Genomic DNA, 25,920 nt, shown 5'->3' with positions numbered 1-25,920 from the left:
GCAAGTGACTGTGTCCCCCAATGCTTGGACACTTGTTGCAGAAGCACGAGTGGCATTGTGGGTGACATTTATTTTTTACTTTGACCATGGACTCTTCTGTTGGGACAATGTTTTGACTGAGGACTTCGTTTCATTTTCCCCTACAGGGACAGGTTCTTCTGACGCTTCTTGACGTGTTTTAGTTATGTTGCCCAACCCCCACCAAGTTCTGTTGCCCATTCTGTATGACGATTTTATTTTGCTTCCTTTCTCCCTTTCCAATGGATAGTATTTATTTGAAATGTATTTTAAGAACTGACATTCTTTACATAAAATAGTGTTTGCACCATCTCTACTAAACTGTCTTACTCTCACACATTTAAAGTCACATATATGTCCTACAACCAAAGTAACCATTTGCTCATCAACAAATAATAATACACTCAGGCTTGAAGTATTTATTGTGAAATATTTTCAAATCACATATTCACAGTGTTCATAGGGGATCTCTCTTGTGACGTCTTAAATGTGGTGGTGAAGATTTGTATGAATACATGTGTAAACCTTTTGGGTAGGTGTGGTGAACCTGCCTGTGTAGGTGGGGGATGTGCTTTGACAGGGGGTGAGGGTCCCTGTACAGTTGGTGGGTGTGCCTGTACAGGGGTTAGGGTGGCTGTATGGAGGGAAGGGTACCTGTATGGGGGTGCAGGTGCCTGACCAGAGAGAAGGTGCCTATACAGGGGGGTTGTCTGTACAACTATGGAAGGTGCTTGTGCAAATCGGAGATATGCCTGCTATACAGGTAGGGTACGTGCCTGTACAGGTGGTGAATGAGCGCATGCACAGGGGCATGTGCATGGGGTTGCCTGTGTATGTGAGGGGGTTCCTGTACAGGTGGTAGCACAGGCTGCTGGGTAGAGGTGGGTTGCTGGTAGGTGTGTTGGGTTCCCTCCATGTGTTGCACATGAAGGAAGACATTTTCAAAATGCCCTCCAGCATCTTCATGGCCAAGACATGGGTCTAGCACTTTCTTCCCTAGAGATTGATGTTAGGTCATGCTGCATCCCTGACATGTCTTGGCGAGATTTCTCAATCCTGTCGAAGACACCCAGAAGTACAAGACAGAGTAGACCCTATTACACAAATGTCCTGCCTCTCATAAACCTGTTGTTGGAAAACATCTTCCTCCTTCTGGCTAAAATGAATATCTGCTGGCCCCCTCCTCATGGGATGCCCCTTGATATGACCATCAGGTCCACCAGCACGAGGAGGGGGGCATGTGAGAGACTGTGGGGCTGAGATTCATGCATAGATGATACCTGCTCCTCAACAAGGGTGTTAGGTCCTTCAATGCTTGAGAGAAGGTCTGGGATGCACTGTCATGGGAGGAGTGTGTAGGGCAATACATTGATCTTGGACGCGCGGGCTGTGAGAAGGTGATGGTTCAGTTAGGTGAGGTGAATGTTGTGCTGGTACGAGTCAGCTAACCAGCCACAGAGTTCAAGTCCTGCTGGGCAAGGCAATCCTCAGAAGGGAACTGGGATGTACAATGCTGACCAGTCCTGATGTTGCCTTCAGGCCAGTGGGTCAACAGTGCACTCCTCCTCATTGTGATCCTTCTCTGCAACCAGCACTTGCTAATTTTGTTCTTCCTCCTCCTCCTCATCTTGAGCAGGGCTGGCCCCTGACATTTCTGCTTGGAGGATTGGGCTCTCTCCTCAGATTTCCCCCAGTCCTCCAATTGTGTATTGGTTCAGCTTCATCAAGCGACTCATATTCCTCAGTACCTGAAAGAAAACAAGATAAGTATTTGCAATACTATATTGTGCTACAACACGAGGGTTATAATATTTTTTCTTTGCATCTATCCGAAGTTCTACTCATGATTTGGTTAGTGTAAAGCGCCATGTGACAGCTCATACTGTAGCACTGAAGTATTCAATGAAGATGTGCAATGCAAAATCACACTCACCAGCTCCAGCCACATCTCTGTGTCGTATTGAGATCCCTGTGATGTCAACATCTGAACCTGGCCCCTTGCTTGTATGGCAGAAGACATGGCCCTTGTTCCAGCAGCTTCAGAAGTTAGTGACAACTTAATTCATATTCATCATGAATTATAAGTTACGATGCAAAATGAATATAAGCATCACTTATTATGTTGGGAACATATCACACAACATCTTTGGATGCTTAGAAAAAGTTACAATATCTGCAAATTTATTTTCACAATGATTTGGTATTGTGAATTTTTGGGAATATAAAGGTTTACAACACTCAGTGGCACACATACATGACAGATGAATGTTAATTGGTCTGACTTCTGTAGCCAGAGTGTCCCCCACATCCCTGGATGAGATACATTGGATGACTGAGGTACTCCTGACAGCAGCTGTGATGACACAAACATATCCATATTGCTCTACAAAGGAGGATGTTTATGTTTTGACTTGTATGTGTCATTAATACACTTTCAATGAGCAATCGCAATGGAGCGCACACCGCTAGCCCCTCCTCCGGATCGCCCCTTGGGAATCTGGTACATGAAGTTCTTGAGTGGTTCATCCATGTGGGTGCAAGTAGGTACTTGTAAAACTGATGATCTCTAGACCCGATACATGTCCCGGGTTTTTGGATATCGCCCGAGACATGGCTCGGGTTTCGGGATAACTTCCCTCATCAGTAGTGAAAATAGTTAGGGGTGGAAGAGAAGGCCGCCAAACAACCGTCAATGGCCTCGATGCCCGAACCGGCATGCAGGTGCGTCGTCCAGGAGCCCGTCGGCTCAAAGCTCAAGGGAACAAATTTGTATAAGCAATCGCAATGGAGCGCACACCGCTAGCCCCTCCTCCGGATCGCCCCTCGGGAATCTGGTACATGGAGTTCTTGAGTGGTTCACCCATGTGGGTGCAAGTAGGTACTTGTAAAACTGATGATCTCTAGACCTGATACATGTCCCGGGTTTTTGGATATCGCCCGAGACATGGCTCGGGTTTCGGGATAACTTCCCTCATCAGTAGAGAAAATAGTTAGGGGTGGAAGAGAAGGCCGCCAAACAACCGTCAATGGCCTCGATGCCCGAACCGGCACGCAGGTGCGTCGTCCAGGAGCCCGTCGGCTCAAAGCTCAAGGGAGCCAATTTGTATAAGCAATTGCAATGGAGCGCACACCGCTAGCCCCTCCTCCGGATCGCCCCTTGGGAATCTGGTACATGGAGTTCTTGAGGGGTTCACCCATGTGGGTGCAAGTAGGTACTTGTAAAACTGATGATCTCTAGACCCGATACATGTCCTGGGTTTTTAGATATCGCCTGAGACATGGCTCGGGTTTCGGGATAACTTCCCTCATCAGTAGAGAAAATAGTTAGGGGTGGAAGAGAAGGCCTCCAAACAACCGTCAATGGCCTCGATGCCCGAACTGGCACGCAGGTGTGTCGTGCAGGAGCCCGTTGGCTCAAAGCTCAAGGGAGCCAATTTGTATAAGCAATCGCAATGGAGCGCACACCGCTAGCCCCTCCTCCGGATCGCCCCTCTGGAATCTGGTACATGGAGTTCTTGAGTGGTTCACCCATGTGGGTGCAAGTAGGTACTTGTAAAACTGATGATCTCTAGACCCGATACATGTCCCGGGTTTTTGGATATCGCCCGAGACATGGCTCTGGTTTCGGGATAACTTCCCTCATCAGTAGAGAAAATAGTTAGGGGTGGAAGAGAAGGCCGCCAAACAACCGTCAATGGCCTTAATGCACGAACCGGCACGCAGGTGCGTCGTCCAGGAGCCCGTCGGCTCAAAGCTCAAGGGAGCCAATTCGTATAAGCAATCGCAATGGAGCGCACACCGCTAGCCCCTCCTCCAAGTCACCCCTCGGGAATCTGGTACATGGAGTTCTTGAGTGGTTCACCCATGTGGGTGCAAGTAGGTACTTGTAAAACTGATGATCTCTAGACCCGATACATGTCCCGGGTTTTTGGATATCGCCCGAGACATGGCTCGGGTTTTGGGATAACTTCCCTCATCAGTAGAGAAAATAGTTAGGGGTGGAAGAGAAGGCCGCCAAACAACCGTCAATGGCCTCGATGCCCAAACCGGCACGCAGGTGCGTCGTCCAGGAGCCCGTCGGCTCAAAGCTCAAGGGAGCCAATTTGTATAAGAAATCGCAATGGAGCGCACACCGCTAGCCCCTCCTCCGGATCGCCCCTCGGGAATCTGGTACATGGAGTTCTTTGGTGGTTCACTCATGTGGGTGCAAGTAGGTACTTGTAAAACTGATGATCTCTGGCGTAGGTCTTTAAGACAGTAAATTGTATAAATGAACAAAATGCTGCCATTTAGACTGTGCAGTATTCATCGGCTATACCAGCCACTGTTGGAACATTTTGTATTGTTTGAGACCAAATGTGGTTGGAAGAGCCTGTTGTCTTCCTATGAATCTAAAACTGTCCAAATATACACTTTACTTAACGTTTCATTTACCATGTAAATATGATGGCAAACAAAACTGTTGCAGAATATACTGAAGACAAAAATTGTTTCTAAGATCGTGGTTATCGGTCCCAGTTCATGAGAGATAACTGGATGCAGGAACAGCTTGGCAAGTAAAATCTGAGGCCACATTTGAATATCAAAAAACTGCAAGCCTAGATGATATTGTATTGTTAATATCGCTTTTCATGAAAACAGAGTACCCTTTTTGATTATTCGGTCTTTGTTGTTGAGTGATGAAACACTTTAGTTGGGTATATGGCCTTCCAAATAAATTCAAGTGACCACAAAAAAAAAAAAATAGATGACTGTCTCTGAGTTTGTAGTATCAAGATTACTTGCAAATTTCAGGTTTCCAAACCGTACATGCAAGAATATCACCTCAAATAATCAATTTGCCTCCTACAGTCACTGCTCAATAGACGCATTTCCATATTTCATAATCACCAACATTTTTAAAATAATTTTTGTTACTTTATAGATGTATTTATTGCATTTCCTTCACAGGCAATGTTCACTGCCTGTGAACTGGGCATCTTTGACCTGTTGCAGGAATGCGGTGGCCCCCTGTCCTCTACAGCCATTGCCGAACGTTTGCATGCCAGTGTCGATGGAATGGAAAGGTTACTCTGTGCATGTGTGGGATTAAAGCTCCTGGAATTTGAGATGAAAAAGTCAGAAGGTAACGTCATAAATATCCGAGCATTTTTATAAAAAGATAATTGTGATACCATTGGATTAAAGATAAATAAATAGCACAGAAGAAATAAAATATTTAACATGTTAACATAAAGTAAGACGTTTATGGTCATGCTTGGTGTGGGATTAGACCCAGGGTCTGACAGAAGGCCAGGCAGTCCCTTCGCCCACCCCCATCGCAGGTGCCCTATACTGGAGATCACTGCATCCAACCTCCACTACCAGCCATCCATTCAGTAAAAAAAGCATATACATATATATATATTCACTGAAAAAACCATAGGTTATAGACCATATATAGTTAGGAATTAGCATTTACAAAACCTTGAAAATTCACTGAAAAAACCATAGGTTATAGACCATATATAGTTAGGAATTAGCATTTAAAAAACCTTATTTTACTCACACAAAACCATTGAAATTCCATATATAGTTAGTTGCACTAACTATATATCGCGCACCCGCAATCCACTGCTGATCATGTCACATATTACATCATTCATGACATGGTCAGTGACATCACTGATGACATCACTGATGACATCTCAAATGACATCACTGATGACATCACTGATGACATCTCAAATGACATCACTGATGACATCACTGATGACAACATCCAGTGACTGTATTTTTCTGTAAAGTTAAAATATGTCTTGAGTGGATGTATAAGTGTCTGGATGAAGGATTTAGTAGGTGCATGACTGACTGTATGAGTGAGTGATTAAATGTGTCTCACTGAGTGCATGGGTTAGTGACTAAACTGTCTTAATTTGTGCATCATTATGTCTGTTGTTCTGAAAACTGCTGCATGTGTTGTTCAGTAGCTATATGAGTAACTATATGGGTTATTGATTGGTTGCCCAAGTATTTGTATGGGAGACTGAGTGTGTGTGTGGGTGGCTGGGAGGTGTATGACTCTGTGCATAGATGTGTGAGCAGTTGATTCACTAGATGTATGGGTTCAAAAGTGCATGTGGAAACAGCTGTATGGGCGGTTGACTGTGTGCATCAGTGTATTGGTGAGTGAATGGATATCTCAGTGCTACATGTCAAAGTAAGTACATATGTAAAACACAGTACATGTGAGACTTGACATATATAAATAACTGTGCATAAGAGCCAGTGAATGTGTGAGTGGCTGTATGCATCATTGTGAACTTGTATCCGGGATTGTATAAGAGAGTAAATATGTTTTAGTATATGTTTGAATAAGTAAGGTGTGTATAACTGTATAGTTGGGAAAATGGAGGTGTGATTGATTGTTTGCATGACTGACTAGGTGTGTGTGTAACTTCATGGATGAATGACAATCTGTGAGTCTGTGTTTACACTGAGTGTATCTAAGGTTATATTAGAGTCTGAAGAGGTTCATCGTATTATCACATGAATGATGTCATCAGTGATGTGATCAGTAATGTCAAATGAGATGTCATCAGTGATGTCATCAGTGATGTCATTTGAGATGTCATCAGTGATGTCATCAGTGATGTCATTTGAGATGTCATCAGTGATGTCATCAGTGATGTCATTTGAGATGTCATCAGTGATGTCATCAGTGATGTCACTGACCATGTCATGAATGATGTAATATGTGACATGATCAGCAGTGGATTGCGGGTGCGCGATATATAGTTAGTGCAACTAACTATATATGGAATTTCAATGGTTTTGTGTGAGTAAAATAAGGTTTTTTAAATGCTAATTCCTAACTATATATGGTCTATAACCTATGGTTTTTTCAGTGAATTTTCAAGGTTTTGTAAATGCTAATTCCTAACTATATATGGTCTATAACCTATGGTTTTTTCAGTGAATTTCAATGGTTTTTTAATAGCAAATATCATAAGCTGTCGAATGTCAAGTACGTGGTAAGTAAAAACATTTTCGTGTTTATGCACACTGATCTGCTTTGAATGCTGCCCCCCCCTCATTTCTATTAGGAGTACTCTCTCTTTGCAGATAGTGAAGGGTAGTTAACGCAGGCCTTTGCCCCCGTTGTAATCCGTCGTGCCTGCTTCTCTCTCCATTTCATTGATTGTTCTCTTTGGTTCATTCTCTATTTACAAACAAGCACAGAGTCGCAATACTCTGTTTAGTCTTTGCAGATAGCGAAAAATCGTGTAAAAAAACAAAAGGAATCGAGCAAAATCAGTAGGCCACTAATGGGATCTCTTTTTGACCTGGCTAAAATAGAAACATTAGGAACAACCTGTTGAAAATAGCACTGTGTATGTACATAAGCGGCGTTCATTTGTGTTCACAGTACCCCTTGTTGATTGTTTGAATCGAGCATTGAATTGTTCGAAGTTGGTTCTCTTAAGGATCTTCTCTGCCTGCAAACGAGGAAGAATAGGAATATTCTCTCTCCCTTTGCAGATAGTGAAAGGTAGGTAACGCAAACCTTTAACACGTCGTGCCTATTTCGTTCCTCATTGATTGATTGTTTGCCCGAACATTGACTGTTTGGGAATTGGTTCTTTTTGGAGGTATTCCCTGTTTGCAAATTAACGTAGGAAAATCTTTGCAAGTAGTGAAAGGGTAGGTAATGCGGACCTTTGTCCCCCGTTGTAATCTGTCATGCCTATCTACTCCCCACTGATTGATGCACCTGTTTCACCCGGACCATTTTCTAGAGATAGGTCATCTGGCCCGACCAGAGAGCCCCCCCAGTGAAAAGGACATATGCAATAATAACGAAGTGATCACTGTATCCTGTTAACAGAAACTTTAGCATGAAACAACCTGGAAAGAAAGGAATAGGAAAACGAAAATCAGTAGGCCACTGATGAACTTTTTATTAAATAACAAACAAAGAAACGATAACAATACGTAATGATAAAACCTATTATTGTCCTAGAAACAAGAAACGTTAGAAGTAAGCCCGTAATAAGAAACCTGAAAACAGTAAGAGAAACCAAGTGTGACATTGCAACGGCCACAAGGCAACGAGGCTTCATCGCCCCTCACTGCCCCAAAACGTGTCTGTCCCACCGCCTGCCACGCCCAAATAACGGCAAACTGGGAAAGATACAAGTCAGCAGACATCCGCCCCATTCTGGAAACTTTATCGGGATTGTACTTGATTGAGTGTGATGTCACAAACATTTGTGCGGATCTAGATTGTGTTAAGGAATACAATAGGTTAAGAAGAGAGTATGCGCCACATTTGCCTCAATATCCTTTGTTTGAGAAACAGGTTTCCGGCTACGCCCAGCCGGAAGCAACACATATAAGGCGGGTCCTGCTGCCAACCGTCGGCCAGGAGATCATCACGTAGGGTGTAGCCGGAGGAGAGGCCGAGGCCAGCGGGACCCGGCCAGGGGGATTGCTATGACCACCCTGGAAAGTTGCAGGGGGGGGAATGTCCGTGTCCTCGACCCTCCCCTCTCTCTCCCAGTCCGGCCACCATCAACCAGAGGCCGAGGCCGACGGGATCCGGCCGCGGTGGCGGTAACCCTGGAGAATTGCAGGTTAGACCCTCTCTCTCCCAGTCTGGGCCAGCATCCATGGAGGGCCTGGGAGTGGAGAGGCCACTGCACGAAAGGCCCAGGAGAGGCACCACACGCCAAGGCCTGCCCCACCGGATGAGCCAAGGAACCCGTTCATGGGGCAAGAGCAAAGGGCGTCCGGCCGCCATCCACCGGAGGTCCGGCCCAAAGACGGACGAGACATTTCTTCTTTCTTTTATAATGGCTGCGACAACACTGGGGGGGGATGTCTTGCACATGCCTCCGACCCCCCCCCCCCTCGTCCTCATCGCCTGGTCCGGCCATAACAAATGTCAAGCGAGACGCCGTGGGGTGTACTGGGTGGGAGAGACGGTGCGAACAGGCCTCTCCCGCCTCCCCAGGTGGAGGCTTCCCAGCTGCACCTTCAGCGCTCCAGGCGCCCGGAAAAGGGTTCTTCCACTGTGGCGATGCTGCAACGTCTCGCCCGGCAGGGTGGAGCCCGTCCGCTCATTTGACCCCGCGATCGCCAGTAGCTACCGAACTCTCAAAATGGCGGTCGACCTGGCAAGAGCGGGCCCAGCATGAAGAAATGGCCCGGTCACTGGTTGACTCCACCACCGCAGTCCTCCACAACCTTGAAGATTCTAGAGGAGCCGCGGGAGTCCCGACCCCCGCAGACACCCCCGATGGGGAATGACTGCCATGATCGCCCGTGGAGTGACGAAACTGTAGCCGCGGGACGTCGGCGCTCCCATGCTGGCGCCAGCCTCAGTTTGAATGACTAGAAACCTGCAGACCTCAGTTCCGGTGAAAGCACAGTGTGACCCGGTAGGAAAAATTGTTGCACCCCCTCCCCTTTTTGACTGATGGTTCAAACCACCGATCCTTTCCTTTGCCCTTTTAACGGAACTTTGGACTGCCTCCCCCCCCCACCCGCGGCGCCCCACGCCGTTATTTGCTGGGCGGCAACTTACTAGACATCACCTTCGTGCCATCCAGATTTCAGCGCGTTCTGCTGCCTTGGAACTATTCGCACAACAGACCGCTACTGACAACCCACCCCCCGGGACGCCCCACGCCGGATACCCAAATCAGTGCGGCACCCAGGCAACATCTTCTGAATTTTCATAATTTGAAAGAACTAGTAACATGTCCTCATCAGGAATTTCCTCTTCAATCATCTCATCAGGAATCTCCTCATGAAAAGTCTGCAATGATGATTCTTGTAACTCTATGGTCTCCAAACATTCGATAAATTCGCCATCAAGAGATTGATCAAAAAAATCATTCAAGTCATCTCCTCCTTGTGAGAATATTTCATTATTGGTGCTGTCAATTTCATTAAATGTAGTGGATAATTCAAAAGAAATTGCCACGGTCTCTTCATTGTTTAAATGTTTTTACTGTTTTTGTTTTGTTGTATATATTTATAAGTTATTAAAGTTTTATATTCCTACTACTTTGTTGGAGTGCTATATATTTTTAATGTGACACATAATTTTAAAAACTTTGATGTACAAAGAGTCATCCCTGGAATCTTCCGCTTCAGGCTCGGTCCCCTCCCCAATCACAATACAGGATGGTTTTCAGATAGTAGGAACGCGTGTGGTTTGACGGATCTCATCGGGTGTGGGCCTTGATCTACTATAACTCCTTTGAAGAGGGGTGATTCTTTACAGCTGGGGCCATAAACTACATCTGCAGGGCTAGCTGATAGCCTGGACAATCGGACACAGAGGAAGAGGAGTGTCAGAGGGTGCGGTAGTGAATAGGGCGAAAGGGAGGTGTCGGGCGGGCACAGAGTGTGATTCTCAGGGAAGAGCAGCGCAGATGGGGGGAGGTTTATTGCCGATGCATAAGACAGAGAGCGGGGGTGACCAGTGCCTGGGGAAGATGCTTGCGAGGGTGGGGAGCCATGCTACAGATCAACAGCGTGCAGAGAGTGGGTCTGGTCAAGGCATCTAAAATGGCTGCCGTGCACGACAAAAGTGTGGCATTTCAAAAAAGGCAAGATGGCGCAGACAATGTTTTTCAACACTTCCTCATTTCCTTTGAATCGAACGTTAACAGACGTTGGTGCATATTACCAAAGTTAAGCGATATTTATCGCTAACGATGCTTAGCAACAAATTTTTTACCGCTAAGCATCATCAGAAATTATCGCAGATAAACCTTGCTATTATCAAGGTTTATCGCAAATGCGATAAAAAACGGCCGCAAAGCATGAATATCGCCAAAAAGTCAGCGATATTCATGCATTACCGAGCTAATGCTCTTAGCCATGTTATCCACCTCCCATTGGATAACATGGCTAAGAACTGCTCAGGGCAGGTGTTAGTTTTTGGAGATATTCGCGCTTAGCGCGAATATCTCCAAAAGTTGGTAATAGGAGATAGATATCTTGCATGTTGTAATGCAAGTTATTGTGGTATATGGAACTCATACCATAATCTCTCAGGAAAACAGAAACTGATCCTTTTGGGACCGCCTGAGAAGGCCTAGGGGTGAGGGGTACTCTACTTTGCCCCCTTTTCACGTTCCGAACTATTTTATTTTACCCTCTTCTGTAATTACACAAAATGGCAGCGATAAGATGCATCAGAAACAGACAGTGAGAGAAAGGAGGCCGGAGATGAAGAAGAGATGTCAAATACACATTGGAGATAATATAGTGGGAGAAGGAAAGTAAATATGAGTAAACTTACCATGTAACATAAAAATGTTGCACTCTATACTATAAGTCTCATTTTATACTACAATCACTTCGCTACAACCTCATAAATTAAAAATAAAAATGAATAATGTCTCAAACAATTTTTGATTTCTAAATATAAATTTATTCTCCTGAATTTTCAAAATTTGAAAGAACTAGTAACATTTCCTCATCAGGAATTTCCTCTTCAATCATCTCATCAGGAATCTCCTCATGAAAAGTCTGCAATGATGATTCTTGTAACTCTATGGTCTCCAAACATTCGATAAATTCGCCATCAAGAGATTGATCAAAAAAATCAATCAAGTCATCTCCTCCTTGTGAGAATATTTCATTGTTGGTGCTGTCAATTTCAATAAATGTAGTGGATAATTCAAAAGAAATTGCCACGGTCTCTTCATTGTGAGCCATTTTATTTTGTAATTGCTTGCTGTAAATTGCAGAAAAAAATAATCACTTTCATTTATCGTTTTTAGTAATACATAATATAAAACTAACTTTATCAAGTATTTAGTATAACAGAAGGACTGTAAATAAATAACAGAAAACATTTTTCAAATTATCTTAAAGTGTACAACATAGTTCCCCTTACAAATTAACAACTCACCTTTTTAAAAGTAGGAGAAGTGTTAGTACTGTGTAAATCAAACACCAGAAATTGAGCACCAAAAATTCCTCACAAATATACCTCAGACAGTAGTATCACAAAATGGCTGTGGTTTCCTCTCATTTTAGATATATACATAACCAATTAACTTTCATCACACACAAATACAAAACCAAAGTAACATTTTAGTTGGTTCTAAATTTCAACACTTTCAAATGTGTTTTCCCCATGCAATTTTCCATAGGACATTTAGATACGTCTACAGCCTGAATGGCTGAACGGAATTACACCAAACTTGGCAAAATGGTACATCAAACCTAAGAGGTCAGGGAGGATCTACTATGCCCCCTTATGGTCATTTGCCCCTTCGCTTTGGCCTCCTCTTGTCTCTCGATCCTACCGAGAGACAAGATGGCAGCCGCTACGGACTGTTTGGAATGTTTACAGACGCCGGAGAACCAATCAGCTTCGCAAAGCTCCGTAACGCGAAAAGTACGCGAAGCGGAGCGCTGTTACAGATATATATCTTTTTTTGAACGTTAATTTCTCAAAATCCACTGGAGCACATATATTGAGACCTAGCAAAGGCACATCGGGCTACCAGTCCCTAATATTTTGCCAAGTTTCGTGCAAATCCATTCAGCCGTTCGATTATTATTATTATTATTTTTTTTGCCCCGCGGGGCCCTTTTAAAACCTCCACATCAAACCTAGGGGGTCAGGGAGGATCTACTATGCCCCCTTATGGTCATTTGCCCCTTCGCTTTGGCCTCCTCTTGTCTCTCGATCCTACCGAGAGACAAGATGGCGGCCGCTACGGACTGTTTGGAATGTTTACAGACGCCGGAGAACCAATCAGCTACGCTTCACAAAGCTCCGCAGCGCGAAAAGTACGCGAACTGGAGCGCTGCCCGGTCCGCTGTTACAGATATATATCTTTTTTTGAACGTTAATTTCTCAAAATCCACTGCAGCACATATATTGAGACCTAGCAAAGGCACATCGGGCTACCAGTCCCTACAATTTTGCCAAGTTTCGTGCAAATCCATTCAGCCGTTCGGGCTAAAAGTGAGGCCAACCGCCCTATGGAAAACTCAATGTTAAAAACACGTTTTGGGACCCCCCTTTTTTCTCAGCCCCCCCTTGACAAACCCCCCCCAAATTTTCAGTGGCTGCTCAGGAACAAAATGTTCCATTTTCCTGAAAATTTCAGCCAATTCCGTCCACAAACGCCAAAGTTATTAGACATAGAATTTTCAAAAATCCCATAGGGAAAAAATCCTAACTATATATACCTACTGGCGACCGCCAGTAGGTAATATATATATATATATATATATATAGTCACTGAAAAAAACATAGGTTTCAAGCATGGTATAGTTAGGAATTATCATTTAAAAAACCTTAGAAATTCACTGACCATAGGTTTCAGGGGTGTTATAGTTAGCTTGACATTTCACTCATAAAAAAACCAACGAAATTCCTCTGTTATAGTTAGTTCTGTTAACTATAACTCGCGCGCCCGCAATGCACTGCTGATGATGTCACATATTACATCATTCATGACATGGTCAGTGACATCACGGATGACATCACTGATGACATCTCAAATGACATAACTGATGACTTCACTGATTACATCATCCACGTGACAATCTGATACACTTCTTCATACACTAGTATAACCTTTCAGCACTCACTGTAAAATACAGATCACCATATTTGAAACCATTGGCACACCAATACCAGTTACGACATACCCACTCACTGATTCCTAAGTTCATACATGCAGTCACTAATTAATGGAACACTATCAAATGCACTTATACACATATATAAACATTGACACATCAGCAGTCATCTTATTGGGTTATGCAGTCATCATACTCATTCATGAAAAAATTAATCACACTCACATTTACTCACTTACACAATTATACACACCACACCTCATTTATTTAAACACATAGTAACAAATAGTTAACATGTTAAAAAACTCTCCATTACAATTATACACTTCCGAGTATCCATGCACGTTATAAATGCTGGTTAACATACATAACATATAGTTACTCTCACAATCACTGACTCTTACACATACTTATTTAAATACACCAACTCTCACATATAATGCCTTTTATTTTTTTACTTTGTCCAAGATGTACAACTAAGACATATATTTGGTCACCAACACACACAAAAAATACACTCAGTCACCCAAACAACTGATCCACATGCACTCTTAAACCTATACATGTAGTCAATCAACCATTCACACATCGTTGCATAGAGTTACACACAACCCATCCAACCACATACACAAACTCAGTGCCCCATACAAATACTCACCCAACTAATCAATTACTAATATACACACTCATGTAGTTAGTGACCAACTGATGCAGCATGTTATACAACAACAGAGACAGTGATGCAGACATTCACATAGTTTAGTTACTAATCCATGTATTAAGTGAGACACTTTAATTGCTCACTTAAACAGACAGTCAAACAGCTACCAAATCTTCCATCCAGACAGTTATATATCCCCTCAATCTTCAATACAGATTGGTATATATATAATACATATTTGAATTTCAAACTAAACCACATTCACTGGATGATGTCATCAGTGATGTCATCTTTTTAAAAAAAAATATTTTTATTGGAATAAAAGGTGCTTTGAAAGGACATAGTAATTAATTAGATACTGGCAAACAAAACTAGGGCTCGCACCCAGCATAAAATTTATACCAATATACACAGAATAAGCATTAACAATCAAAAAGATAAATACAGTTGATAATAAAAGCACGATGATAAAAAACAATTCCCATGGGCCGACCAAACTGAACATCTAAGGTATAACATAATCATACTACCGCCTATATCACATTCTTGCTTCTCTCCACTCTGTAATTGGGGCCCAAATACGTCTTCCCATCTCCCGTTTTTTTGCCCCCTTCAGTTCATATAAACTGGACTCAATATTATGAATACCCAATAATCTAGATAGCCACATCTGGAAGCAGGGAGCGGTAACATCTTTCCAGCCCGCACAGATTAAAATCCGAAGCACTGCAACTGACATAAAAACTAGGGCCTCCACGTCCATCCCAAGATTCAGGTTAGAGTCCGTGCCCAATAGCATCAGGGTAGGGGATAGGTCGATCTTATGACCTAGCAGCCCCTCCCAAAATTTCATTATCTCGTCCTTTATTGGGACCAACCGATTACAGTGAAAAAACATATGCAATATATCAGCTTGGCCGAGGTTACATATAGGGCAGCTGTCTTCTTCCCTTACACCCCAGGCAAATAACTTTGTCGACGTATGCTAAAGGTTAAAGATTGTTTTGTAGTGCTGAGCCCGGAGGTTGGAAGCCCGAAATATCTTTTTATTCATGCAGAGAGCAAGATCCGGGTCGACATCGGGATTTCCCAGTTTAGTTGCCCACTTACACTCCGTCTTCTCTATATCATCCTCGATCCTCTCTACTAGAAGATTATACACTACTTTGATCCTCTTTCAGCCTCTAGCTAGTACCTCGACCAAAGGGAGATCCACCGTGGGGGATAGCTTTGGTCTTAAAGCTTTAAGGGTTTGAGCTATTTGACTATAAAGAAGCCAATTGTTGGCTGGAATACCAAATCTGCCCTGCAGAACATCAAACCCAAGTATCCTGTCCCCCTCCATAATATCCCCAAGGGTCTTAACCCCCAATCCCTTCCAGACATGAAGATTCCTATCGGCTCTCAGCTGAGGGAAAAGACTAGAGTTACTCAGATGTAGGTAAGAGTTCAGCTTAGGGGCATTAAAAAATTTCAGGATAGATTTCCAGACCAGCCACACCCCAAATACGGTCTTAAGTCGAGCCTTTTTGTAAAATCTCCATTCCACTTCACACAGCAGTAGACCAGTTGCCTTTCCCCCAACAGCATCTTAAAAATCGGGGGGGGGGCACTGTGCCACTGGACTTTCCACCCCGGTGCCCGGATCACATTGAAAGAAAATAGTCATTTGAATCAAGAGCCAAGACCAGTGATACAATCTTAAATTCGGGAGTGCCATCCCACCCCTTTCCCTTGGTAACGACATAAGGTTGGTGGAGCGCCTAACCTTACCATATTGCCAGATGAATCTTATAAATACGGACTCCAAATCTTTCCTTATTTTTTCATCAATAAATAAGGGAATAGCCCGAAACAAATACAGTATTCCGGGAAACATTACCATTTTTAGTGCGTTAACCCTCCCTACCAGTGAAAGATGCAGCACATCTATTCTTTTTAGTTCAGCTTCTATAGATTTGATAAGGGGGGATCAATTTCCTCCACGATTCTATCCACTGACGCATTAATTTTCACCCCTAAATACATGGCGGAATCCACGAATCTGGAATCAGATTTAGCAATATTTTTCGAGCATATTGTCTGAGTTTTAGATTCATTTAGTAGGTACCCAGAACCGGAGCCAAAGACTTTTGCCATCTGAGCCAGAATAGGAAGCGAATGCTGTGGGTTGGTAGTAATCACGGCCAAATCATCGGCATACGCAAAGATTTTATTCGAATGGCCATTAAATATCACAGGGGTTATCCCAGGGCATTCTAAAATTTCCTGGATGAAAGGATCAATAAACAGGGAAAAAAGTATGGGGGAGCAGTGACAGCCCTGGCGAGTCCCTCTCTTGATGTTGATTTTATCCGATTTCTCGCCCATTACCGTCACTATTGCTACCGGATCTAAGTACATAGCTTTAAGAGCTCTGATAATTTTCTCACCAAAGCCTCTCCACGCCAGAATACCCCAGAGAAAGCTCCAAGCAACGCGGTCAAACGCTTTCTCTGCTTCGAGCAGGATCATGGCCATTCCCCGCCCGCGGCAGCCTGGGCATCAAACAATGTTATTGCTCTGCATGTGTGGTCTGTCGTACCCCGACCGGGGACAAACCCATGCTGCCATGGGGATACAAGACCGCCAATAACCCTGCCCAACCTTTTAGCCCATATCTTAGAGTATAATTTTGTGTCCACGTTGATCAACGATATTGGGCGATAGGACCCTGGTTTCTCCCTCGGTTTCCCCTTTTTATGGAAGATTATAATATTGGTTTCCTTCCAGGAATCCGGGACCACCCCTGAATACATAACCCCATTAAACAGATCTACCAGGAGAGGAGTAATCTCGGATTCCATGGCTCTGTAGACCTCCAGGGGGATCCCGTCTGGACCAGATGCCTTACATGGGGCTAATTCCCGCAATGCAGCTATGACCTCACTTTGTGTAATATCTTTGTCAAGTTCTTCTCTGGCTGCATCATCCAAGCAAGGGCACCTGTCCACAAGTTCCTCCCCCTGATTTCTACCGGGATCTTCCGAGTCAGAGCCTCTGGTAAAAATTCTCAAAAACCCTCAATATGTCCTTCACTTCAGTATACTCATTCCCGCCCTCCTCTATACGTGAAATTGCATTCTTGGCTTTTTCTTGCCTTAGCCGAAGAGCTAAAGCTCTCCCAGGTTGCTCCCCTCTTTCATATCTTTTGGCCCTAGAGGATTGGAATTCGCCAATCGCCTTCTGGGTTACCTCCTTCTATAGTGCTGCCTTGAAACGCCAATAATACGTTTTGGCTTTCCTTGCTATCCCCCCCCAGGGCAATATCCTTAACATGCCGTTCTTCCGCTATGCCTAGGTTCCCCATTAATTTCCCCACTTCACACCTGTCTTCTCTTCTAAGCCTGGCTGAACAGCTTATAATCTCTCCCCTTAAAGCAGCTTTAAATGCCTCCCAGACCCCATTCCGGGAAGTGCTATATCTGTTTGCTGCAAAAAATTCATCCACCCATTTAGTGAGATGTTCTGTAAACCTATTATCTACTAATAGTCTTCTTTCAAAGGTCCAAGTTGTCCTTTTCCTTTCCACCCTTCCCAAATCATACGTTATTACCAAGGGGTTGTGGTCCGAAATTAGTCTCGGGAGTTTTGTGATACCCACTTTATTAATCTCGGAAGATGATATAAAAACATAATCCAGCTTCGTGTATCTCTGAGCGGAGTTTGAGAAATATGTAGAGCCATGATTCTGAGGTTCTTTAGCGCCCCAAACATCCTGTAACCCATGCGAGCTAATAAGAGCATTTACTGCCCGAAATACTCTGGGTTTCCGCCCTGCATAACGTGCTGTGTTACCCCAATCCACTGAGATGTTAAAATCTCCCGCTACTACTAGAGGGGTTGGCCAGCTAACTAGCTCTGCCTCAAGATGGTAAAAATCTCCGGGTCATCTTTATTTGAACCATAAATTACACTGAGCGTAAAACCCAATTCCAATTCAGCTATTACCCATCTTCCGTTGCTATCCGCTTTAACTTTTCTCATTTTTCCCAACGATGTTCGTTCTATGATAGCAACCCCCCTAATGGTTGAGGTTTGCGTTGAGCATGTCACCAGCCCGAAACCATTAAGGAGCAGCAAATTCCTCTTGGCCCATGGGAGGTGGGTCTCTTGGAGGCACAGAACATCTATTCTGTTATACTTCACGAGATACGCCAATCTCTGTCTTTTCTTCCAGTCATTCATGCCCCCCACGTTGATTGTGCAGAATCTAATGTTTGCCATTCTGCTGAGCAAAGCCACCTACAGCAAAACACTGATACTCAACCATCCTCTTATTACTCAATCTTATACCTTGTCCGATAATGCACCCTTTCTCCTTTTTTCCAAGTCAGTGATGTCATCAGTGATGTAATTTGAGATGTCATCAGTGATGTCACTGACCATGTCATGAATGATGTAATATGTGACATCATCAGCAGTGCATTGCGGGTGCTCGAGTTATAGTTAGCAGAACTAACTATAACAGAGGAATTCCAATCATTATTTATGAGTGAAATGTCCAGCTAACTATAACACCCCTGAAATCTATGTTTTTTTCAGTGAATTTCTAAAGTTTTTTTAAATGATAATTCCTAACTATAACCTGCTTGAAACCTACGGTTATTACATTGAATTTCAAAGGTATTTCAAATGACAATTTTTAAATATATTAATTGTTATATTTAGTTTTTTATACTGATTTACTACACTTTTTTAAACTATTTATTTTTAGATATTTTATTTTTTAAATTACATTATAATAACATTATACATTACATTACAAAATATACTTTCTCAGAATGAATTACTTTAGTTTAAATACCTTGCAAATAAGCAATAGACTTTTAAGTACAGTAGTTACAGTTGTTGCAATCGGCAACACAATTTCAAACACAATGCAACATTGAGCTCAAAGGGAATTTCTAGTTAAATGCAATTAGCTACTTTATAGATTACTTTTCTAACCACAGGACTGCATCCTAGATCCAGTCCTGGGACATCTCCTGTAAACAGTTGAGTAAAATCGTTTTGGTTAAAGTGGTGATTTTTAACGAACATTATTGCATTTTAAAAGTTGACTCTTAGAAACTTTTTCACATAGAATCACCAATGTTATCCTATGGGAGGAAATTCACTTAGCAAGTAAGTAGTGTTATCATTACTTTTTCTTACTCAGTGGTGAATCCTGGATCTAGCACTGGTGCATCTCCTGTAAACAGTTAAAGAATACGTTTAAGTTATACAGGTGGTTTTTAAGGAATATTTGTAGTTTGAGAAAATCGACACTTAGAAACTATTCTTGTGAAAACCAGTCAATGGATTCCTATGGAAAGAAATACAAGTTACTGGTAAGTACGCTTAGAATTACTTTTCAGGGTAAGTGCTGGGCTAAAAGATGCAGCACTGGGTTCTCTCCTGATAATAGGTGAGAAAATCGGAATTCGTTGTACGAATGATTTTAGGTGAATATTTTAAAGTTCAAAAACTCCACACTTACAAAAATTTCCAAGTGAAACCAGTCAATGTTAGCCTATGTAAGGAAATTCAAGTTACTGGTAAGTACGGTTAAAATACCTTTTTAGGATCAGCACTGTGGTTTCTCCTGATAAAAGGTGAGTAAATCAGAATTTGTAGTTTGGCTGATTTTAGAGGAATATTTGCAAGTTCCAAAACTCCAAACTTAGAAGAATTTCCAAGTGAAACCAGTCAATGTTAGCCTATGGAAGGAATTTCAAGTTACTGGTCAGTACGGTTAGAATTACTTTTCAAGATCAGTACTGGGCTCAACGATGCAGCACTGAGGTCTCTCCTGATAACAGGTGAGTAAATCGTAATTCGTAGTTCGGCTGATTTTACTTCGGTCCAGTACATATAGAGCCTCTTTCCTACACCATCCCCTCCCTTTACCACTGTGCAAACACGCCCTGTGGCACTTTTAAGTTGGTGATTTATTTTAATACTCGTATAATAGAAGAGAGAGAACGATTTAAAAGAAAAAGGAAGAGCAAATTCGTATGAGGATATAAAATGAAACTAAAACTGTTTAACAAATTTCACTTTTACAAAAACACGTGCGTAAGTTAAACGGAGGAAATGTGAGCACGTGTTAACTGAAAAACGTGACAAAAAAATGGGAGGAGCACTAAATTGGTTCCATAGTGACTTCAATAACCAAAACGTATATAAACCACACCCGTAGGCTGATTACTTTAGTTTTTGTGATTTAATTATGGATGACCAAACTACGAGCAAGATAAAGTTTACGATCGTCGGATTCATCTTCAGTTTATCTTCCATTTCCTCAGAGGGAACATAAAGTTAATGTATATATTGTAATATATAAAACATCATGTCCCCTCCAGAGGAGTTGGATGTATGTCGACGGAAGGAGGAAATAATTTTAAAGAGAGGTAAATTAATAGTATATGTTTATGCTTTATATATTTTTCTAATGCAAGTATATCATTATGATTTCTAAATGTAGTGTGTAAAAGTATAATGGTGCTTTAGAAATGAAATGCAGTAACAACAGTTCATGTATTATTGTCGCGAATTGAATATACTACGAAGACGTATAAAAAAGAAAGTTTGAAATATGTATAAATAAAAAAAAAAAGATCAAGTAATTCCCTTTTTCTTCTACAGTGAAAATGGGTCTATCAGTATGTATATGGTGTAGTACTGTGACGTATTTTCACTCATGAAGAACTGGAGGTTTTTTGTTGCAAGCAGTAAACATGAAAAAAATATTAATGTCAATTATCAAATAATAAAAAAATGCTTTTTAAGTCACATTGTTTTCATTAACAGTAATTGATAAGAAATGTACAACACAAAAAAAAGAAAGATGAAGTAGTGAGGGAGTGTTTGTAGTAGCACTTCTATTCTACTTTATCTGAAAGTAAATCATGCCCTCTTATATTAATAAGAATTTGAGCAACAGTTTAAATAATATTTCTATGGCGCGTAGTCGACCCAAAACAATACCAGCAAATATTTATTAGCACTGTATTTACAGTACAGTTTTTTAAGCACGCTTAGATCACATCATGTCTCTTCAATAACAGGATGTGGACGCGACTCAGAGGCTCGAACACTGATTTCCAGCACCTAGTTCGACAGTGTACCCGAATGACCACATACGTATATTCATTGGCTGCCCTTCATGTGCCAAAAAACTGCATCCTAAAGCTTTCATAGCCCTGTATTAATACAGCTACAACACTCCACTGAATGTACAACAAACATTCATATTCGCAGAAATAAGTCATGTCCACCATCTTTTATGTGTGCAACTATAGATGAATATAGGGTCAGTGATACCCCGTACCTTTCATGTTGAGCATGCTGTGGTACTTTACAGATATAATGACACATTTGCGTTTAAGGCCCGGGTGACGTCAGCACTACAACACGGACACCCGGATCAGTTGATTTCCATTATAGCTCACGACGGAACCACGCCCATAGCTCCGGAATAATGGTTCACAGCCTTGCGCAGCACTGGCATACGCCAGTCTAGCCAACTCCGCTTATGGTTCCAGGAAACCACAACAAATTTAACGAAACTGTCCTAACGCTAAAGCTAATTTTAATGCTGTCCTAGTAAATATGCACCCAATATCACAAGAAATACAGCGAAATTTCATGTTCGCAAGTGAAAACCTTGTTAATATAAGACTGTGCACCTAACATATCAATCCACCTTGCATATTAAACATGTTTAAGTCTACTTCAGAACAGATGTTAGGATCCGACATAAACCGCAATTAGCAAGAGTTTTCCTATCGGTCCTCAAATCCAGGGCCGCCTTGTAAAAACAATTCTATTGTTATACCTCTCTCTTCCTTTTATTATTCTTATAGAAAGAACTACCTTGCCACTGAGAACGCTTATATTGCAACTCACTGGAGATACAAAGCGAGCACTTAGCAAATTGGCTACTAACATGCATTAAATCATCCTAGCGTCACCTAGTAAATGGGGCGATATAATTTTCACCGCATTTTTGGCTTTTAAAAAAAAAAAGCGGCGAAATGGCACTTCTTAATATGCCCTCAAGCTTGCTATGACACAGCGGGAACCTCGACTCCCACCCTGCCATAGCAAACAGCAGTGTCAGGGGGTAGACACCCAGAGATACAGCAGGAGCCGCTCCTTGGGGGTGGTGTTCCCCAAGGCTTTCAACTGCTCCAGAATAGAGACCAGGCGGCCCCTCTCCCAAAATATAAAAAGCCCCGGGGCTTAAACGGACCTTTGAGCTCCCTCACCAAGTTATTTTGTAACACCGAGCAATGGCGGTCCCCAGGCTACAGGGCCCCTCTAGACCCCATCAAATGTAATATTCTAGACCCCGGGACTTGGCCCTCCCAGGTAGCTCATTTTTAAACAACCACGGGAGCCCAAGCTTCGTTTTTCTTTCACGGTATATCCATGTACCCAACGTACATTTCTCAGGTTATTTTTTTTAAAAAGAAAATTTTTGGGGGGGCCCTAGGGATTTCTGTGGGACCCCCTGAGCAGGTCTAGTGGGTCAAAATATTTCTTACCTGCCCCTTTATACATTTTGAACACTAATTCCACTAATTTCTAGAGCCTCGCTTCTAATGAGGCACAAAATGGTTGCCAACACTTCCTGGTTTCGATTGTTGACAACCACTTGACAGCCAATCAGCATTAAGCGCATGATCAGGACGGTGCGCTTCGTGTCCGCGCAAGATACGCTCATCCACCGAGGCCATAGATATATATGTACTTTTACTTTTAATTTTCTCAGAAACTACTGAACGTATTTACACCATTTAAGCAAAAGGCACGAGTCTGAACCGAGGACCACCTCTTTGCCTAATTTAGTATAATTCCATTCAACTGTTCCGGCTGCTTGAACGATTCCTACTGAAAATTGCATGGGAAAAACAAGTTTTGGGACCCCCCTTTTTTCTCTGGCCCGCTTTAAATGCAATATTTTAGACCTCGGGATTTCTCCTTCCTAGGTAGCTAATTTTTAAATAAGCACAGGAGCCCGTGCTTTTTTTCATATTTTTTACAGCGCATCCATGCACCCAGCGCACATTTCTCAATTAAAAAGGTCTAGAGGGTCAAAATATTTCTTACCTGCCCCCTTTATACGTTTTAAACACTTGTTCCACTAATTTCTAGATCCTCGCTTCTACAGAGGCACAAAATGGCTGCCAACACTTCCGGATTTCGAATGTTGACAACCACTTGACAGCCAATCAGCATTCAGCGCGTGATCGGGACAGTGGGCTTATAATCCGCGCATCCACCGAGGCCATAGATTTATATGTACTTTTAATTCTAATTTTCTCAGCAACTACTGAACAGATTTACACCATATTAGCAAAAGGCACAAGTCTGAACCAAGGACTACAACGTTGTCAAATTTGGTGCAATTTCGTTCAGCCATTCAGGCTGTAGCCGCAATGAACGGTACCTAGGGAAAATTGCATGGGTAAAACACGTTTTGGGACCCCCGTTTTTTCTCAGTCCCCACTTCACAAATCACCCCAAGACTTTCAGGATAGGACCGGACCGGAGCGCCCCACCAGTTTTGAAAATTTCACGAAGATTCGTCAACCGGTGCCAAAGTTATTCCAAATAAAATGTTGCGAATTTCCTATGGAAACTAGGTCCTAACTATAACTGAGTAAAGAAAATCAAAGAACCCTGCCCATCTTATATTGCTGTGGTCCGTCTAGAGGATCCTTCAGTTAAAAAATCAGGTGATAATTGACAATATCAGAGCCAAACGCACATATATTTCATTGGAATTATTTTATTTGTATTTCATTTTTAGAAAAAATAGATTTTTTAGCATTCTATATATGTATGTACACAGGTGTATCCTTTTTAGATTCAAAATATTCAATATAAACAAAAGATACACCTAACATATATTAAAAAAGACAGACATATAATTTCAATATCTATATCTATAAAAGTCCCTTACCCCAATATACAACATTCTCGCTGAACATTCATAATGTCTACACTATCTAGCATACACATTCATACAGATAACCATACTTCAAGAATATCAAGGGTACATCAATTCCTGAGGGCGCAGTCAGAGTAGATAAATAACATTAGCGTCACCGAATTGAGAAAGCAGGGCAGACCGAGGATAAGCGCAGTTATCCACAAGTTGATGTTATGCTGCCGCAAGCTTAGAATACGCCGAAGCGCGTTTCAGTGTAGGGCCAAATTATGGCCACACCTTCATCAGGGCAGCAGGTTGGGGGACAAAAACACCGAATTAACAATGGCTTATCATCACTCTACGGGGGAGCTGGGCATACCATGGTTGACGTTCTATACAACTTCTTATTTCCTATTCCCACTGTAGGCTTTTCAGAGGAATGTGCTCTTATGTTCCTATGTTGGTACGGTCACGTGTTACGCTTCTTATCTCTCCGAAGGGTGGAATGAATCCGGGGGACTCAGAGAGCTCAGATATGCAGGGAAACTCCGCATTGAATGGTTTTTGATAAAGGAATCTTAAAACTGTCAGGTGTCCCCGACTAGGTTCGACCTATCGTTTCTATTGTTTCCTGCGTGGAGGTCTAGTGGAACTCGTACTGCCGGTTTCGCAATATGTGGAGGAAAAAAGTTCAACAGGGGGGCGAATAGCGTCAAGGATATGACCACTGTAGAATGTGGTAAGCAGGTATAAACACCCGGCAGAGGCGATAGTCAGAGATAAGGAGCAGTTTATCGAGATTCCCGCAGCACGTTCTGCCACAACGTCCCAACGTCCCTAACTATAACTACCTACTGGCGACCGCCAGTAGGTAATACACACACACACACATATATATATAAATATATATATATATATATATATATATATATATATATATATATATATATATATATATATATATATATATATATATATATATATATATTACCTACTGGCGGTCGCCAGTAGGTATATATAGTTAGGATTTTTTCTCTATGGGTTTTTTGAAAATTCTATGTCTAATAACTTTGGCGTTTGTGGACGGAATTGGCTGAAATTTTCAGGAAAATGGCACATTTTGTTTCTGAGCAGCCCTTGAAAATTTGGGGGGGGTTCGTCAAGGGGGGGCCGAGAAAAAAGGGGGGTCCCAAAACGTGTTTTTAACATTGAGTTTTCCATAGGGCGGTTGGCCTCACTTTTAGCCCGAACGGCTGAATGGATTTGCACGAAACTTGGCAAAATTGTAGGGACTGGTAGCCCGATGTGCCTTTTGTAGGTCTCAATATATGTGCTCCAGTGGATTTTGAGAAATTAACGTTTAAAAAAAGATATATATCTGTAACAGCGGACCGGTTAGCGCTCTGGTTCGCGGACTTTTCGCGCAACGGAGCTTTGTGAAGCGAAGCTGATTGGTTCTCCGGCGTCTGTCAACATTCCAAACAGTCCGTAGCGGCCGCCATCTTGTCTCTCGGTAGGATCGAGAGACAAGAGGAGGTCAAAACAAAGGGGGAAATAACTATAAGGGGGAATAGTAGATCCTCGCTGACCCCCTAGGTTTGATGTGGAGGTTTTAAAAGGGCCCCGCGGGGCAAAAAAAAATAATAAAAATAATAATTGAACGGCTGAATGG

At 42.4% G+C, this 25,920-nt stretch overlaps 1 protein-coding gene across 1 annotated transcript in view; it reads left to right on the top strand.

Annotated features, from left to right (window-relative positions):
• LOC144771759 (acetylserotonin O-methyltransferase-like) overlaps positions 1-25,920 on the top strand; it is an 897,827-nt gene that overhangs the window by 25,460 nt on the left and 846,447 nt on the right. The window contains exon 2 of the mRNA XM_078656055.1: positions 4,969-5,143. Coding sequence (XP_078512181.1) covers positions 4,969-5,143 — 175 coding nt within the window. The remainder of the gene's footprint in view (positions 1-4,968; positions 5,144-25,920) is intronic.

This window comes from Lissotriton helveticus, chromosome 8 (genome assembly GCF_964261635.1).
Source record: "Lissotriton helveticus chromosome 8, aLisHel1.1, whole genome shotgun sequence".
In the NCBI taxonomy this organism is placed as follows: domain Eukaryota; kingdom Metazoa; phylum Chordata; class Amphibia; order Caudata; family Salamandridae; genus Lissotriton; species Lissotriton helveticus.
Note: the sequence above shows the minus strand (reverse complement) of the source record. Positions and strands in the feature narration are given on the sequence as shown.